General features: G+C 36.3%; 1 protein-coding gene and 1 pseudogene across 2 annotated transcripts in view; one reads left to right on the plus strand and one right to left on the minus strand.

Annotated features, from left to right (window-relative positions):
* Positions 1 to 5,943: 5,943 nt before the first annotated feature.
* Spata22 (spermatogenesis associated 22) overlaps positions 5,944 to 20,263 on the plus strand; it is a 19,188-nt gene continuing 4,868 nt past the window's right edge. Inside the window, exons 1-6 of one of the 2 annotated variants that reach the window (XM_013013255.1) lie at positions 5,944 to 5,986; positions 8,792 to 8,920; positions 11,946 to 12,006; positions 12,127 to 12,222; positions 13,881 to 14,220; positions 18,051 to 18,180. In XM_013013255.1, the coding sequence (XP_012868709.1) occupies positions 5,944 to 5,986; positions 8,792 to 8,920; positions 11,946 to 12,006; positions 12,127 to 12,222; positions 13,881 to 14,220; positions 18,051 to 18,180 (799 nt within the window). The remainder of the gene's footprint in view (positions 5,987 to 8,791; positions 8,921 to 11,945; positions 12,007 to 12,126; positions 12,223 to 13,880; positions 14,221 to 18,050; positions 18,181 to 20,263) is intronic. The other variant, XM_013013256.1, reaches the window with a different exon arrangement.
* Positions 9,994 to 10,580, minus strand: LOC105983404 (annotated as a pseudogene).

The following is a 20,263-nucleotide window of genomic DNA, read 5'->3' on the forward strand; positions in this document are numbered from 1 at the left end:
GCCATTTTCCCCAAATCAGGAATGAGACAAAGGATGTCCACTCTTGCCACTGCTCTTAATATAGTTTTGGAATTCCTAGAAGGAGCAATGAAGCAAGAGAAAAACACTAAAGAGGACCCAAATAGGGAAGGAAGAAGTAAAATGATCTCTTTTTATAGATGACATGACCCTGTACTTATTGGACCCTAAAGTGTACCTCCCTAGAGTGGATCCAAAACTTTGACAAGGTAGCTGTGCATAAAATAACCCCACAAAAATCATCAGCTTTTCTCTTTGCCAACAACGAGAAGATTGAAACTGAAATCAGGAAAGCAACCCCATTTGCAATTGCCTCGTAAGAAATAAAATACTTAAGAATTAACTTAGGTCAAAAGGTGAAGGACCTCAATAGTAAGAAAAAACTACTTTGAAACATCCTTTATTTTCTTTTTTTGTGTGAAAATTTTTTCTAATTCTGTATTACTTTCCTTAGAAATCTCGCTTATCCTCTAAAGAAAAACCAACTGGTTGTAATTTTCAAATCCTAAAAATATCTTGCAGCATACTATATGCATTGACCACATCATATGAGGTTATTTAAATGACTTCTTTTACAGTCAGCCAGGGATTCTCCACTGGAATGTGCTGTTTGAAAGGGGGTCTTATTAGGGAAGTTTTCCAGAATACTAAGAGGATTACATGCCTTTGAAGAAATGATTCTGAGCCAAATCTGGCATGGTTTCATGCTCAGTCAGCCAGAAAGTCTGATATGTCCAAGTGCTGAAAATACTGCATATTAGTAATGCCAGTTACTCATGTTGGACACGAGTAACTGATTACAAGAAAGAGCAGTTTAATTTGTAATGTTTTTCTACATACCTCAGATCAATTTATTCACACATTCACTTTATTAGATAGAATGGGTTAGGTATTAACGTCCCCCCTTGCAAGGATAAAGAAAAGACATGATGAAGTTTCCACAGATACATAAGAGAAAACTAGGCCTGGGACCTATTTTTGCTGATTAAGTCCAGTGTTTTTCAGAGGATAGCAGGAGTACCTCTGTTATTATTGGCCTTTTCTGATGTTCTTATTTTGCTTTTTCAGAATTTATGTAAACAGCCACTACAGTCTGCTCAGGATATGCAAATAAAATACATAATAGAAATATAAGATATGGTTTTAAAATAATATTTACTAAATCAATTTCTATATTCTTTAAAGAAATGCTTGACAAAAATAAAATAAAATGTAAATTTACACACTAAAATTACCGACCTAAGACCTTTGACTTTCTACATATATTAGTGTACACTAAACACTATAGTTGGTCTAGAGATTATAAAAACACAAGTAAATATAAACAGATGACAGTTTTATTACCACTTTGGTTTTAATTCACTACGGCAAATTATTAAATATTCTGCTATGTTTTGTTTCTTTCTTGCTGATTTGCATTTTTTTTGTCTTTCTGTCTTTTGCCCTAGTCTCTCTGTAAGTTCTGCTTCAGTTATTTACTTGTAGCTGGCAGAAATGATTTGCATTCTGAGGCTTGTTTTTATGGAATTTTATCAGGTCAGCATTTTGAAGCACATTTCATAAAGTTTCTGTGACTTGTCCAAATGAGTAACTTATTGGAAAGTTAATGAATTACAACGATCCCCTCCCTCCCCTTGTCCTTACCTTGGTTATTGTAGACAGAGTTTGTTTTCTGTGGAAATCTTTGTTAGAAAAAGAAAGACAACATTTCCTTAGAACTGGAGCAACAGAGGCTTTTCATACTTTTATACCAAGTTAACTTCCAAAAGACTTTTAACTCCTTGTTTTCCAAAATACACTCGAGGTTTGAACCATACAAAACTATACAACTTACTAGGTTTTTTTGAGAGTTCAGAAAATTGTATTATAGAAAACTCATCACTGTCTCACTACTATTTAATATTTTAAAATACGTAAGAGGAAATAATAGAGTAATAAGTGCAATTACCTTTAGTTATTTCTGTATGGAGAAAGGCTTCATTTCTTAATAAAATAGTGTATCTTGAAACAAAACAGAGCACATTTTCACTTCAAGGTTATGGGTATTCAATAGATCAATACCAGTAAATTTGTTGAAGACAAATTTAAGATTAGGTTTTTCTAAAAGAGCACGTTTGGAGGAACTTCAGTTCAACAATTGTCAGTGACTCATAAATAATGTGGTGGTCCAGAAGTCAGGCTATCAAACTATATTCAAATATTCTCTTAAAATGTCTCCTTTTTCTGAGGCCCTTATTCCTATCTGTCTAATTAAGATTTTTAGGTGGAAATAAAGGAAAGCAAAAAAAAAAAAAACAGACAGGGATAGAATAAATAAGCTTCTTAACTGATAGCAAAGATCTTATATTGGTAATGTTTGCATTTCTTACAGCTGCAGTACAAGTCTTATGGACTTCTTTTATGGTGTGTTTGTATGGTGCTAACGATTAGTACTTGGGTTTCATGCACTCTGGGAAAGCTCTCTAGAGCCACACTCTTAGATCTTTCTCCTTTTAAAATGAACAAGTTACTTTTTTTTTGTGAGGGAGTATGCGTTTTAAATATTTGTGTATATGTAAGTATATATCAGGTTAAAATTCCTTCCTTGAAACATGTTTTGTGTAAGTCTTCTATCTGGAACAGTGATGATTCACTGACATTTTGTCATCCGAAGTTTCTTTCCAAATTAAAAGGCTCTGTTCCTTCAAAGCTTATTTCTTACCTTGGCATCTAAGGTCTGTTATTATTTGGTTTCAATCTTCTAATACTGTTCTTATTTGACCTACTATTTAAAGAAATGCCTATGTTTTGCTGTCTCGTAGTCATAGACCTTTACTAATAACTTGCCCTTTACTTCAGAGCCATAACTTCCCTTCATCTTCCTAGCCCTTGAATAGCCAAGGTAATAACGGAACATGGTCTTTGAGCTAGATCTAGAATTACTACACCTGGCTGATAGTAAGTACTTAATAAATGGCAGCTGATGCTATGAAATAGGGCTGTAATTGAACACTATATTATGTGCCAGGACTGTTCATTTTCTCTGTTAGTATTTGTAAGGTAATTAACTAAATACTGTCATTGTTATTTTACTGGGGAAAATAGAGAGAGGGCTATAAGAGACCAAGCAGAGGCCAGGGATGTTGGGCAGGAAGCCTGGAACCAGAGTTTGGGTCATTAAATGGTTCTACTTCTTTTGTGTATCATTTCTGCCACCCATGTGTTCTTCTCCTGTCTGAGCAGAGCTCTGCCTTACTGATTGCACTGCTTGTCATTTAAACGCAGGCCTCTATGCTCCACTTGTCCATATGATTTAGAAATGCAGCCCAACCAAGCCAAGTACATATGCATTTGTTCTGAGCCCCGTGGTCTCTTTTGGGGGTCATTCTGTTCTAGGCACAGTCCGGGTTGCCACCGGCATCCTAACAAACCTGTCTAGAACCTAAGAAATGGTGTGGGGCATGGGCCGGAGGCCCTGGCCTCCCTCGGCGGGCGGGCAGAGAGCATGGCGGCTGCAGTGCTGCCTCTGCCTCAGGGCGGGTTACCAGACGGCTCCCTGCCCTCTCTAGGCAAAATGCTAAAGAGGTAGAGCCATCCCTGTGCCTGTCTCTCACTGTGTGAGCAAACAAAGGGAGCCTCTCTGAGGTCGCTCTTCCTGGGGAAAGACTGCAGGGCCCTACTGGCCTACCTCCCAGGCCAGGTTGCATCGCGCAGGGCAGCGCATGCGCTTGCGCAAGCCATGGCGCGGGGGAAGAGGCCCAGCGCGCCTGCGCCTGCGCCTGCATGAGCTCGCCCGCGCCTGCGCAAAGCCCGACTTCCCGCCCATTTTCGGACCTGGGCCGGTTTAGACCGCTGCTGGCTGGACTCGACTGACTGACTGGCTGTTGGCTGAGGTGAGGGGACCTGTGGTGGAAGTTTGTTGGTGCCTTTCGCAAAGGCTCGAAGAAGGGAAAGGCTTTTCCTTGCCTTATTTTCCTTGTCCCCAACTCCTGGGTGGGTCAAGGTACGCTTTAACCTGTTTCCCAGAGCACAAGGCCCGAGCAGGCCGCGCGTCCTCCATCTTGGTGGGCCGTCGTGTGGGCCAGCCAGCACCTCTCTGCGCCTCAGTGACTCAGATCCATTACTAAGTCGGATGGGCCTGGTGGGAAGCCCCAGTGGGGAGCACTTAAAGGGATGCACTTTAAATCTGGCTTTGTCTTGCATGTGTGATAAGTCGGTCCTCATAGGTTCAGGGTGTGAACTGCGTTTATGGAGAGGACAAAACGAGGTTTTACTTCTTAGAACAGAACTATTTTAATTTATGTTACTTTTGATAAAGTGCCCCTTCCATCCTGCTAAAAGTTTAAGACAAAAACAAAGTGGAGGTATTCCCCGACCTTTTTATTTTTATAAATCATATTTAGAAGTTAAAAGTAGCTCAGGTTGAGTTGTATTATTATGTTTACCTGTTCCATTATGTAGTGGACTTGGGAGAGAAATTATTTTATTTAAGCTCAGAGCTGGTAGCTCACACCTGTAATCCTCACTACTCAGGAAGCTGAGATCTGAGGATCAGGGTTAGACACTAGCCAGGGTGTAAAGTCCATGACTTTTGTGTCTAGTTAACCACAAAAAACACAAGTGGAGATGTAGTTCAAGTGGTAGAGCACCAGCCTTGAATGAAATAGCCAAAGGACAGTACCAGGTCCTGAGTTCAGGTCCCTGTAGTGGCACAAAAAAAAAAAAAGAAAAGAATTTACCTTATTTAAAATAGCTTTCAGCTTGCCATTTCATGCAATGGACAAGTGTTTGATGAATTAGATTGGGAATAAAATATATTAGGAGGCTGAATATGGAAAAAATTTACAACAGGAAATATTTTAAAATATTTTTTATTAAGTAGTTGTTCCCATTCTACAAAACAGTATATGAATACAAGGTGTCTGACAACATTGTCACCCATCACCCCTAACCTGTCCCTTCTCTCACTTTTTTTTTAAATTTGAGATTAGGTGATTACATAAATTTCATATATTTCACAGTATTGTGGAATAGTGATAAAGTCACAAACCTTTTAACCTTCACAAGGCACATTGTCATTATCATGGTCTATACAGTTTGTGAATTCTATGAGCTTTGACAATACAACTTATTTTTCCACATCAGGTTATGTTTACATTTCTTTCCTTAGTGTAGGCTGTTCCTTCTTTCCCTCTCATTCCTTCCTTCCCATCACTGTCTTTGGGTTACTTAGTTCTTTTTCTTTTATGTCTAGTGCACTGATGGGCCTCTTGGTTGTATGTTGTTCCGTTTCCCACTTATTCTGTGTTCTCCTTCTGTCTTCTGTCTGTTGTGTGCATATATCTACCATATATATGGTCAAGAACATGGAGTCATTTAGCAATGATATGACAAAATGAGTGGCTGTCCTTTGTTTCTAGAGTCCTGTTTACTTTTTCATATCTTCCTGCATTTTGGCTTTAGCATCCACATATCAGGGAGACCAAGTGCCATTTGTCTCTCTGTACGACAGAAAATATTGAAAAGTAAAAACTTGTTTCACTTAGTTGAACTGTAGAAACTGAATGGAAACTTACTATGCTGTACATAGTCTGTTTTTCTCTTTATGAATCTGGTTCATAATTCTCATGGTTCTTGATGCTGAAATTCTGTACATGTGTGAAAATCCATGTATATTTAGGAAGCATGATTAAAGTCACTCCAGTCATAATTTTTTAAGAGCTGGAAAAAATACTGTAAATATTCTGAAAATAAAGAACTCCCTGAAATCTTTATATTATCAAAATAGTGCCAAGCCATAATTTCTGTTATTAGTAGGAGGAGAAATTATTTTGTTGTTGACCTTATTGATGAATTTCCAAGTTTCTTTGAAGGCTTAATCAAACAACTTCATTTTGTAGATTTGGGATGCTGAGAAAATATTTATAGATTTTGATACTGAAGAAAATGAAGAGAAACCTAAATGAAAATTCAACTCGAAGTACAGCAGGTATTGAACAATTTTATTTGAGAAGTTTCTATATTTTGCATATGCCACTTAAACCTTGTATAGTTGAGATGGAACATTTTGAAAGAAACTTTCAAAAAGATTAAACATTAAATGTATATTCTGTTCTTTTTAGATCCAGGGAGAAAAAAATAGCTTATTCAAGGCAAATATTTAGTAACAGAGATAGGAATAAAATGCGTTTAGGTTTATTATATTGATCTATCTATAAAACTTATGTGATTGAATTCTTTTAAGCTTTTATGCTTCTAAGCTGCACACAAAGAAACAGATGTTTTTATTTGTGTTTGTAATTGACTTGTTAAAAATGTTTACAGAATTACTTCTGTCTCCTAATAGTTTGTGCCATTTTTGTTTCCTCAATTTAATAGTATAAGGACACAGGGCAAGATGATGAGGACCAGGCAAGTAATTCTAATACACAATGAAGTTTGTAACTATTTTTTATGGTAGATATAATGTATTCTAGACATTTAAACATAAGAATCAGTGCATTTAATTCTTATACTAACTTTTTAAGATAGTTTTCTTTTTTTGCTGGTTGTGGGGCCTGAGCTCTGGGCTTGGGTGCTGGCCCTCAGCTCTTCAGCTCAAGGCTAGCTCTCTACTACTTGAGCCACAGTGCCACTTCTGGCTTTTTCTGCTTATATGGTGCTGAGGAATCGAACCCAGGGCCTCATGCATGAAAGGCAAGTACTCTACCACTGAGCCACCTTCCCAGCCCCTAAGATAGTTTTAATTATTCCTGCTTTCTAGATAAGAAATCAAGGAATAAAGAGTTTAAATAACTAATTTATTAAGTGGCAGAAACAGAATTTGAATTTAGGAATATGGCTCTAGAGTCCATGCTATTAATCATTATCTTATTTTGCTTTTCTGTATTTGTTCCACATATGTATTTTGAAGTCATAATTAAAACCCAGTCAGCCTGACTCGAGATAATTCTCCTAGCCTTTCATCAGGGAGTTTGCAGTGTCAGTATCCTCCTGCACTGTAGTGATGACTTCAACGATTTGCATTCAAGCAATGGAAAGCTTTTTGGATCTCTTTTTCTTTTGAGTTCCCTTATAGTTTTTAAAGTCTATTAATTCTAGTTTTGGCCTAACTTGTGATCCTACTTTTCACATGAAGAAAGTGGAGTTTGTGTGTGTGTGTGTGTGTGTATACATACACACACATTTATATATTTATATATATACACATATACACATACACATATGCATATATACACATATACATACATATACATGTATATATACATATATACATACACATACGCATATATACATATACACATACATATATATGCATATATGTATATCTGTGTGTATATGTATATACATATATGCAATATATGTGCATATTGTTTTAATTATGTTCTAATTATCTGCTATATATATATATACATACAAACAAATATATATGTTATTATGATTTTTTGGGGAGTTGATTATGGGGCTTGAACTCTGGGGCTGGGTGCTGTCCCTGAGCTCTTCAGTTCAAGGCTAGTGATCTACCACTTTGAGCCACAGCACCACTTCTGGTTTTCTGGTGGTTAATTGGAGATAAGAGTCTCACAGACTTTGCTGCCCCAGCTTGCTTTGAACTGCAATCCTTAGATTTCAGCCTTCTCAGTAGCTAGGATTACAGGTGTGAGCCACCAGCACCTGGCCATGTATTTTTATATTGTCATTCTCCAAAGTATTCAGAATGGTCTGTAGAAAAATACCATAATCCATACCTGGAGTGCTTATTAAAATTGAAGAGTTTTGGGTTTTAGACAAAATATGGTGCAATATAGTTTATAAAAATGAGTTTATATATGCTGGGCACCTGTGGCTCACGCCTGTAATCCTAGCTACTCAGTAGGCTGAGATCTGAGGATCACAGTTCAAAGCCAGCCTAGGCAGGAAAGTCCATGAGACTCCTTTTTTTTTTTTTTTTGCCAGTCCTGGGGCCTGAACTCTGGACCTGGGTGCTATCCCTCAGCTCTTCAGCTCAAGGTTAGTGCTCTTCCACTTGAGCCACAGTGTCACTTCTGGCCTTTTCTGTTTATGTGGTGCTGAGGAATTGAACCCAGGGCCTCATGTATGCAAGGCAAGCACTCTACCACTGAGCCACCTTCCCAGCCCCAATGAGACTCTTTATCTTCAATAAACAGAAGTAGCACTGTGGCTCAAGTAGTAGAGCACTAGCCTTGAGCTGAAGAGCTCAGGGACAGAGCCCAGGCCCCAGGACTGGCAAAAAAAAAAAAAAAGAAAAAAAGGAAGAAAAAAAAGAATGAGTTTATAGTTTTGGAACTGAAATGATAATTAGCATTCCAAATCAAATCTTAGTCAAACTAAACTTTTGATAACTGTGGCCCTAAAGATTGGTTTTTATGGTCCAAATAATGGTTAAGTTTTTAGAAATCACGGCTCATGCTTTGGTTTCTCTTCACCTTTGTTATAACCTACAGGTTATCTGCAGTTGATAATAGGTAAGCACAGGAGGGAAAAGAAAACAGAAGTTGTATGGAGGGGAAGAAAAACAGAAGTTGTATTTGGGAAGTATTAGGAGATGAGAACAGAGATGAGAAATTAAAGCAAAATGATGTTATGTAAGTTTTTAAAAATAATATAAAATTAAGGATATAAAATATATAATAGCTATAATGTACCTATTGACCTATAGAAGTAGAGATTCAAATTGCATGTTATGTAAGCTACACATTATTTTATAGTAATTATTTTGTAAGTTCAAATTGTTTATCTGCTATATACTACTTTATTGGTACATTTTATGTAGGCTGTTTGCAGGTACCATTGTTCAATCAGAAAAAGAGAAACAGACAACCATTAACTTCTAATCCGCTGAAAAATGATCCAGGTATTGGTATTGCTTCTGAAAGTTATGATTGCCCTCCTGTACCAACAGGTAAGAAAATGAGCAAAGTAAAAATTTGCAGAAAACAAGAACTCAGAAGTAACTTTATGTATGTTTGTATGTATATATGTATGTATATATGTATACTTGTACTAAGGCTTGAATTGAGAGTGGCGGAAGTTGCACTTGTTTGCCTTGCTTGGTCATAGCTGGCATTCTGCCCTTAGAGCCACACCTTCAGCCCAGATTTTTGCTGGTTAATTAGAGATGGTGTCTTAGGGATTTTTTCTGTCTAGACTGACTTTGATTGTTCTGGTCTCAGCCTTCTAAATAGGCAGGATTATAAGCATGGCACCCAGCTCAGATTTTTATTTCTTCTTTTCATTCCCCAAGTATGAACATTCCAGCACAAGAGTTTTTCTTCTTCAAAACACATATAGACATTGTGACTTATGTATGTGGTAGCAAACAATGGAAAGATTCAAGTTGCTTTAGGAACAGGGAAAAGTATGTGTAGAATGTAGGAAAGATGGGAAAGGACTAGAAAGTTTTGATGCTTAGTCTTTTTTTTCTTAACAGCATTTTGCCTTTCTTCATTTGTTAGCCCTTTACTCCGTTATTGTCTGAAATTTCATGTTGATTTTAGCATTAAGAGGATTAAGTCACATGGCCTCTGTTCTTAGCCATGGACTAGTGACCTTATTAAAGAAGTGTGAGGGAGGGGCTGATAGTATGGCCCCAAAGATAGAACACTGGTCTAGCAAGCTTGAGTCTCTGAGTTTAAAATACAAGTACCACTTAAAAAAGGAGAGAACAAGCTTTCACCAGATATGAAACATTTTTGCCACCCTAACCTGGAAGTTCTCGGTTCCCATAACTGTAAGAAATACATTTATATTATTTATAAATAACCCAGTCTAAGGTGTTTTGTTCCAGCAACCCAATGGGACTGAGATTCTCTCATTCAGTTTGCTGCTTGCTTGTAGCTTCAGCTTATACACAAACTAAGTTGCTATTGTGGGGGTTTATATTGTCTAGTTCTACTTCTCAGAGGTCATGGGTTTACTACATTTTTAAAAAACAATAAACACCTTTATTACATGAGCTAAGCATGGTAGGTGACTTTATTTGCCTTTCCAGGCCTTGATCTTCCTCTGATACAATTCCAGCTCCTTACCTTCCGTCTGCTCGGCCACACTGGCCTGGTCTGGATGGAATGCAGGCAAGAAGCTTCCAAGACTGCTGTTTTGGGCATTCTTTTTCCTTTATCATATTTCTTTTGAATTTTCTTGTTTTTTGTTTAAAATCTCTTCCTCTTCAGGAGTCAGTTTGGTCCCCTTCTTGTGGCCCAGGGGCAGTGCATAGCGGGATTCATACCACGGTTGGGAAGGTATGCTGTCAATAGCACAGTGCAGTTCTTCACTAGGGTTTTGGTGCAGACCAGCTCGTTATTGGATGCATAGTAGACGACATCAATGAACCTTGTTTTAACAGTATAACACTCAGAGCCCCAGGAAAAGTTGCCCACATCCAGCCTCAGAGCATGGTATTTCTTGTTGCCACCTCGAACTCGGACTGTGTGTATGTGATGGGGCCCTATCTTAGTGTTGGCAGCAGGGCATCCCAGCTTATACTTCTGCTTGTTATGATAGGGCTTCCTTTTACCCCCGTTTTTGCGGTGCTTGTGCCAGTTATCCCGAGAGATGCCCATCACTTGGCGCTGGCTGGAAACAGGTTTACTGCATTTTAAAAACCTCTTGATTAAGTTATGGGGACAGGGAGCCTCTGATTAATAACATCTTTTAAGTGAGACTACTAACATCCTATTATTTAACACATAAATCTGTTTTTAGCCAGTGCCAGTGGCTCACGCCTGTACTCCTAGCTACTCAGGAGTCTGAAATCTGAGGATCACAATTCAAAGCCAGCCCCAGCAGGAAAGTCTAAGAATCTTATCTCCAATTAACCACCAAAAAGCCAAAGTGGAGCTGTGGCTCAAGTGGTAGAGAGATAGCCTTGATCAAAAAAGCTTAGGAAGCGTGCCCAAGCCCTGAGTTCAAGCCCCTGGACCAGCACAAAAATAAAGTTTAAAAGAAGTCATAGGTACATTTTAAATGTGTAGTTTTATTTGTCTGTTAATAGTTCTAGGTGTGTATCTGAAATTAAAGTATATATAACCAGCACATACCAGACATATTTCAGAATGTTGTCCTTCTTCCATAGAGAAGTAAAAAGTCAGCAAACATTAAAGAGCTGACCACTACAGCTAACTATGTTGAAGACAAACTGTATAACCTGGTGGGGGGGGGAGAGTTGGGGACATGGGGAAGACAGGAATAGTAGGGGGAAAACAATGGAGGGGATAACAATGCTCGATAGGAAATGTATTCATTACCTTACTCATGGAACTGTAACCCCTCTGTATAGTATCTTTACAATAAAAATTTAAAAAAAAAACATGTTTGGAAAAAAAACCATGTAAGGAAAAGTGCATCTTTCTGCTCTTCCAGTTCTGATCAAGATTACTGTTTATCAGAGATCTAAATTCTTGTAATAGATAAGAAAGCATTATATAAGTGTTTTTTTAATTGTCTGTTTCATTACTTGGGCTGGGATATAATCTATAAAAAGTAATAGAAGAGCATACAGTAGAATAGACTATGAAAATATTACTGTACATTATATAGTATTAGGTTTAGCGGTGAAATTCGGTTCCACTCTCGCCATCTTTGTCTTCTACACATCCTGCATGTATCTGCTGTCTGTTATGATGTGCTTCTTACTGTTGAGTGGAACTAAAATTTTTAACAAACATTGGGTCAAACTAAATCTATGTTATAAAATATAAGATCCTTTATAAAAATTGGTTGTGGAAAGCATACAGATTAAACTATTAAAAATACAGTGAGGGAAGAAAGACACATAAAAATTAGTTAGGCTGTGATTAAATCTGCAACAGAGTACTATTGAAGTTTTTTTCTCCTAATTTTTAAACCTCCCAAATTAAATGATATGAAGTGGTTATTTTGAAAAATGCTGCCTATCTTACTTTTATTTGTGTTCTTATACTTTTGAGATTGGGCCTGGGAAGCTGTGACTCCAGAATTAGCTCATTTAAAGGACACAATGAACCCAGGGTATGTGAAAAAAATATAAACCAATAAATGTTTGTCTGTTACTAGCTGATGTTAGTCTTCCGTGTATATTTTACATTATCAGTTTGAAAAAAGATGCTTAACAACTCATTTCATTGAAAGGCCAACATCACCTTCAGTTTCTTGTCCTCTGAGAAGTGAAGATTCAATGTCTAAATATGTTCAGTCATATACTGAAAGAAACACAAGTGATTGGAGGTGAGTCTACTTAAATATTTTTTCAACTTTTCTCTTTCCTATCCTTCTCTTGGGGAAATTTCTACATTAATACCTATGGATTCTGAAACGATGTACACCTCATGTATACTTTATATCATGCCTAGATTACATATAATGGATAATGTAAATGCCTTGAGGAAGATGCTGCTTCCTTCTCTCTTTGGGAGCTACTGCGAATTAGGCTTCATGGTTTAATAGGGGAGTTGAAGACATGACTGAATTGGATTATGTGTTTTGGGCACACTAGAGAGGCAATCAGGCTGTAGTTCTTCAGGGCTAATCTCCAGGCTGTGGAAACACCTCGGGAGGAAGTTTTAGTTTCATGATTAACCACTAAATAATTGTGAAGCTTAAAGAAACATTTCTGCCTATAAATGCTGCTTTTAGTAGCCACAAGAGAGGAAGAACAATTGCATTTCTGTTCTCTGTATTGAAAATAAAGTTCCAAATTATCATATAAAGAGATAGTAGAAAAATGTCTTCAAGCCAGGCACTGGTGGCTCATGCCTGTAATCCTAGCTACTCAGGAGGTTGAGATCTGAGGATTACAGTTCAAAGGCAGCCCAGGCAGGAAAGTCCGTGAAACTCTTATCTCCAATAAACCACCAGAAAACCTGAAGTGGCGCTGTAGCTCAAGTGGTAGAGCATTAGCCTTGAGCTGAAGGGCTGAGGGACAGCATTCAGGCCTAGAGTTCAAGGCCCACGACTGACAACAAAACAAAAAAGTCTTCATAGAGGTATATTAGGCGATTAATAATTCTAATATTTTTCCTGGATATTATGATATTTGTAGTATTTTTATAATCTAAAAGTTTTTGTCATTGTGATTTGCACTTGTTATTTAATTTTGTATTTAACAAAATTTTCCGGTTAATACAAGCTTCAGATACCATAAGGCATTTGTGGGGGATTATTTTCTTAAATATGAACTCCCTTTTGGTGGATTATTTTCTTAATTAAGGGATGAGTTTATTGTTTTCTTGCAGTATTTCCTGGAAAATTACTCAACTGTGACTTGAGGGAGTTTCTCCTTGTGCACCTAGAAAATATAGTTAGATTTTGGCTTCATTGAAGAGTTCCATGTTCTGATAAGCTGATACTAAGATTAACGTAGCAAAAAAGTGCTGTGACAGACTGAATAGTAGTATTTCTTAGCTATATAGTAAAAGCACAAAATATCTAATCAAATAGCTATCTAGTCTGCCTATATTTTTCATGTGATTTATATAATAGTTAAAATTTAATTTTTTTACTTTGTAGAAAACTGAAAATGTATAAAGAATTAAGCAAAAGTCCTCTTTCCACTTGAAGATAACCACTGTCATATGGAGGCTAGAATAGTTTAAAAATATACTTTGCAGCACTGTATTATGAATTGAGACACTAGTTTTCTGAGATCTGGATTTGTCAATAACTTGCTGTTTTACTTCGGCAAGTTATTTCTTCCCTGATTCTACCTTTTCATTTGGAAAGAGGTAATGATTTATTGTGAGGTTGTTGAGGTATTATGATTGGATTTTGTAATTAGTAGTTATAAATCAGAAATAGTAATAAATTACAAATTTTTATTTAAATAAAAAAATTAAATCAAATGTCATTTTAGAAAAGCTTATATAAATACATTTTTATTATTATAGCTACAGAGATGATGACAAAAATACCAGCTTGCATACTTGGGATGCAAATTATTTTAGACCTCAATTTAAAAAAAATGTGATGGCAAAGGATACATTCAGTTCTTGTCCAGTGAGTTTGGGAACTCAACCACAAAAGCAATTAAGAATATCTGAACCTTCTAATTTATCTGGTCACAAAGAAACTGAGATCCTCAGACAAACAAGCTTCTCAAAAATGTCTGGTACCACAAAAAAAGGCTTGGATAAGAACAGCAGATTGCAGGCATTTAAGCCTAATTTTCAACAAAATCAATTTAAGAAAAAAACCTTGGATGATATTTCAGAAGAAAACACTCTGAAGGTAAACATTTAAATTTAATACATGACTTCAAAAACATTAGGTAAATACTTAGAAAGTTATAAAAAAATAATTTGAAATCCTATGGCATATGTTGATTAGTACAAATATGCAATTCCATTGGAGTAGATGAGTGTTAGTTTTCAAAATAATGTCATAAGGGATGTGATTGGAGGCTCCTTTCTGTCTGTTTGTCTGGTTCCAGAACTTGGACTTCAGGTCATGCTTACTCAACTTTTGCATTCACTGATTCATTCACTTTCTCTGCCTGGAGCTACACCTCCAGCCTGGGCTTTTTGCTGGTTAGTTGGAGATAAGAGTCTTTGGACTTTTGTGCATTGGCTAGTTTCTAGCCCAGATCTGACTGTCCTCCAGATCTCAGCTCCTTGTGTAGCTAGGATTATAGGAATAAGCCACTGAGAGAATCAGCTGGATGCTCTTTTCAGTAGTTGCTTTAGAGGTTTTATTTTTCTTTCTTTCTTTTTTTGGTGCCAGTCATGGGGCTTGAACTGTGCACTGTCCTTAAGCTTTTGTGTTTAAAGTTAGCACTCAACCAGTGAAAACCACAGCTCCACTTCCAGCTGTTTTAGTAGTTAGTTGGAGATAAGAATCTCTTGGGCCTCCTTCCCAGGCTGCCTTTGAACTGTGATCCTTTGATCTGAGCTTTCTGAATACTAGGATTACAGGCATAAGCCAACAGCACTAGCTTGCTTTAGAGTTTTTTTTTCTGGATTCAGGCTTTCACTGCTTAATTATTAAGACAATAAATTTACCCAACCTCTTATTGTAAGTTTTTTTCTTAACAGATCAGAGCCAGGTAGTATTTTGTACTTAATTAGTAATGTTGTCTCATATATATATATATATGTATGTATGTATATATGTATATGCATATATATACACACACATATACACACACTCAGCTACACCAATTAACTCTGCCATTGTAGTTTGAAATTAGCTATAGACAATACATAAATGAATGAGTATGGCCATGTTGTAATAAAGTTCGCAAAAACAGATGTCAGGTAGATTTGGAGTGTAGGCAATAGTTTACTGATTTCTGCTTTGTAGTCTGCTCTTATTCTGCATTTATAGCTCATATTCCACACTCTACTATTTTTTTCCAATTTTCTAGTCATTCTGGACTTCACAATTCTCTAAAGATGGAATGTGCTCTAATACCTCTGCTTTGGTTTATATTCTTCTTACCTCACTCTGTGCACAGTGCTAATTGTTCTTTGTAAATATTTGTACACTTTATATGTATTGGTTAGTCTCTCCCCTTCCTCACCTTCTGGCACAGTAGATTCTTCACTCACTCGTTGTGCTCTGGAATGATGATTCATAGCTCATCATGATGGGACTTCTTATTTGCTAGCCTCAGCTGGTGGAAATCACTAGGAGAATATCAAATGACTATGTCACTGCATGACATAATTTCTCTATGAGTATAGATTTTCTTGGCTTAGTAATTTGACTTCCATTGTCCTTTCAACATAGGAGTGATAACAGCTTCTTACCTGCTTCTGTCTGGGTTCTTAAATATCCTTTGTTTGTTCTGTCTCTATGCCTGTTTAGGATAAATTATGTTTTTCTTTTTTTCTGGTAACATGATCAATATAGCATATTTTCCAGTAGTTCTTAGCTTTATGTCCTCTTGTGCATAAAATGACATTGTCACCTTAGTAACAATGGCTCACTATGGCAATAATCTTCAAAAGGAGACATTTTAGAATTTGGGTTAGTATTAGAACAAGGGAGGAAGTATTTGTACTTGAAAAAAAAGTTCCATCAGGTGTTTCTTACAACCCTTATCCTCACAAAGAAAATCATCAGTATCTTACACTGTGTTCTTTCTTTTTGTTGTTATTGAGGTTTGAACTCAGGCTATTATGCTTGCTAAGCAAGCACTGTGCCACTTGGGCCATGAAACCTGGACTTTTTATTTTTAGTTTATTTTTTAGATAGGATTTCACAATTGCCCACAATCTTCTTACCTGTGTCCCCTCAGCTGGAATTTTAGGTGTGTTCCACCAAGGTCCAATTTGGTTTTGTTTTTTAGCAATAGTGGGGATTGAACTCAGGGTTCATGCTTCCTTGGCAGCCATTCTATCACTTGAGCTATGCCTCCACCCCTTTTTCAGTTTGGTTGTCAAGGTAGTTTCTGAGCTGTGATCTTTCTACTTGTGCTTCCATCTGTGGCTGGGATAATAGACTCATGCCATTGTGCCTAGCCATTGGTTGAAATGGAATCTCACAAACTTTTATGCCTGGGCTGGCCTTAAACTGCGATCCTCATAGCTCCACCTCCCAAGTAGCTTGGATTATAGGTTTGGGCTACTGCATGCAGAAATAGCTTTTTTTTTTTTTTTTTTCGGTTGTGGGGCTTAAACTCTGGGCCTAGGTCCTATCCCTCATCTCTTCAGCTCAAGGCTAGTACTCTACCACTTGAGCCACTTCCAGTTTTCTGGTGGTTTATTGGAGACAGAGGAGTCTCACGGACTTTCTTGCCCGGGCTGGCTTGAACCATGATCCTCAGATTTCAGCCTCCTGAGTAGCTAGGAATACAGGCATGAGCCACTGGTGCCCGGCTTTGTTTTTTTTATATAGTCTTACTGTGGTCTTTCTTTTTTTTTTTTTTAAATCTGGCCAGGCTTTTCTATTTGCCACATAGTTGGGATTACAGACATGTATGACCATTCTTCTTACACTATTAGTTAATCTTCAGAGATACAAAGCAAATTTGTATCTCAGGGCCCTTAACATTTCTCTGTTACCATATAACCATTTAAAATATTAATCTCAATCCTTCTTTTTTCTTGTTTTTTAAAAAATGTATAAGATATACCTATTCTTCGTGTTGTTTTATATATTTATTTATGAATTGCATTTTAGACTGTTAAGTCATGTGAGGACAAGTATTATGTCTATTTTGTGCTCTGTTTTCAGTAGAACCTGTGTTTCAGATGGAATAGATGGTCCAACTGCTTTTCGATTTTTATTAGTATTAAAATTTTATGAAAGTGTTTTATTACTACTTTTTCATATATGTATGTAAATTAATTTGATTGTACTTACCTCTTCAGCCTTACACTTGTACCTTTTTGCCTCTCATTGATCACCTTTTTAAAAAATTTCTTTATTGAGATTAAGTGATTATATAAATTTCACAATTTTGTGGGAAAGTGATACTTAGCTAAAGTCACAAACACATTTTACCTTCACAAGGCAAATTGTCATTATCATGATCTATAAAGCTTGTGAACTCTACAAACTTTGACAATACAACTATGTCTTCCAAATTGGGTGATATGTACATTTCTTTCCTTTTGCTTAGTGTAAGCTGTTACTTCTTTCTCTCTCATTCCCTCTATCCCATTGCTGCTCTTGAGTTACTTAGTTTACTTTCATCAGTGTCCAGTGCAGCTGATAGACCCCTCTGCTGTATTTCATCACCGTTTCCTTCTGATTCTGTGCCCTCCTGGCTTCCCTCATATGTGCACATGTATATATTTGTCACCTTCTTATTCCCTAATAATTTCTCTTCTACTCTCAAGAATTTTTCTTTTAGATTCCAGAAAACACCTTTGAAATGAATGAATAATGTGTCTGGCTCCTCTCCTAGAATGTGAGAACTTTAAGGAAAGAACTTGTCTTATTTATGTCTGTATGATGTTTATTCAATGAATGAATGTGAATGAGTAGATGAATAATACATAATTTTTGCTTTCTTGATTGTCTTCAAATGCATCTTGATTTTCCTTCTACTATGTTATAGTAATGACATTAATAAATGAATAATTTTTCTAATGTACTTTTTTTTCCAAAAGAAAACTCCTTTGCATCAGTTACAGTATGAGGCTAAAAACAGTTCTTTAAGAATTATTTCTGCAGTTATTGAAAGCATGAAATACTGGCGCAAACATACACAGAAATCTGTACTACTTTTTGAATTATTAGGTAAGTATAATACTTCAAAAATACATCACTAATACTATTTGGACAGCAGTTTTAAATATCAACAGGAATCCGTAGGGGATTATGAAAAAATTTTACAAAAGGAGATTATGGTTTATTGGAATTTTCTTCTTTGGGGTCATTTATTTGTGTGAATTAAGTAATTGGTAACTGATAGTGTAGTATTCTTCTGATTCATAATGCTGACATTAGATAGACTCTTGCAAGTAATTAGAAACTTTGAGTTATATGAGGAAATAGGGCAAATTATTAAAATAGTTTTGACTAAAATCATAAAGTTAGCAGCTGAGTAGATTTAGAATCCGTGTCTCCTTGGAACTGGACACATGACTCAAATGTTAAGGCAGCAGCCGCAGAGTGGGAGACCCTGAGTTCAAGCTGCCATTACTGGTGCATGTGTGCACATACATGCACTTGAACACACACACACACACACACACACAAGAATCCAAGTCTTCTTAATCTTAATCTAGTGCACTTTCTACTACATTACTTATTTTTGTACAGAAGTTAACTAATATTTAAATACTCTAAAAGAACATTTTAAGAATAATACAAGAATACTTTTGCTAACTTAATATTTTAAGAGAATTTTGTATATTTTTAGAATTAAATTTTTCTTAGAAGGGAAAAAATAATAGAAGTAATGTTTAGGGATTAGGAGAATGATTGATTTAAAGGGGTGAATTGATCAAGATTCATTGTACTCATTCATTGTACTCATTGAATTTGTACAACTACTTGAGGATAATAAATTTAAAAATGTTAAAAAATCAAAATACTTTTTAGTTAAAATTAATAATAAATTATGAAATAATCTCACAGAAAGAGACTATCATAAATATCCATATGATCATGTAGTAGTACAGGTATATTTAAAGCTCCTTTATGATTGTCATTTTAGAAATAACTCCTGAAGTATTTTCCTGGCCATGCTTTTATAAGTTATCATATTATCTGGATCCATACATTTATTTATATCATATGTAGAAAGAGCTTGCATTTTCAAGTAATGATTTCACATTTGAAATCTATTTTGTTATATACCCTACATTTACACAATAAAATACAATTAAGAAATCAACTGATCTGAAGTTCTAAAATGTTAGTAAGCTGAAGACTAGGGCTGTAATAGTAATTCGGTAATTTTTAAAAATTAAATTATGATGCCCATTTATTATAATGTATTTTATTGATAATGTAATACACTGCTGTGGAGATTTAGACACTCTAGAAAACATATTCTGAGGAAAAACTTTAGATGGCCACAATTTTTTTTTTTTTGGTCTACTGCGGGTCTTGAACTTCTGGGCCAGAGCGCTGACCCTGCACTCTTCAGCTAAAGGCTAGTGCTCTCCCACTTGAGCTACAGTGCCACTTCTGGTTTTCTGGTGGTTTATTGGAGATGAGTCTCATGGCCTTTCCTGCCTAGGCTGACTTTGAACCATGATCCTCAGATCTCAGCCTCCTGAGTAGCTAGGATTGCAGTCATGAGCCACTGACACCCAGCTAAACACCTATTTTTAATTATATAGACTTGTATATAATGCTTAAAAGGGCTAGAAACATTTTTTATACAAAATAGTTCTACAATACATTTCTTAAAATATCTTTATTACCGTGTAAGTAGAATTGTGAGAGGTTGATGTGGGAACAATTAATATCTACTTCTAGAAACACAAAGGCTCAATGCTTATATGCATCTGATCATATAAAATAATATTTATGGGGTTGGGATGTAGCTCAGTGGCAAAGCGCTTGCCTAGCAAGTGCAATGTCCTGGGTTCAATCCCCAGTACCAAAAAAGAAAAGACAAAAAAATATCCCCACAGCTGGTTAATTACAGTGCTGTAATTAATTCTAAGTCTTCTGCCTCTAAAATAATATTTATCAAAATGAACTCCAGGAAATGGAAAGAAGAGGTTTTTCTTTTTTCCCTTTCCCTTTGGAATTTTATTTTTTTTTAATTGTGAAAATACTGTACAGAGGGGTTACAATTACATGGGCAAGATAATGAGTACATTTCTTATCAAGCATTGTAGCCTCCTCCTTTGGTTCCTCTTCC

This window comes from Dipodomys ordii, unplaced genomic scaffold, assembly GCF_000151885.1.
Source record: "Dipodomys ordii isolate 6190 unplaced genomic scaffold, Dord_2.0 Scaffold19, whole genome shotgun sequence".
Lineage (NCBI taxonomy): Eukaryota > Metazoa > Chordata > Mammalia > Rodentia > Heteromyidae > Dipodomys > Dipodomys ordii.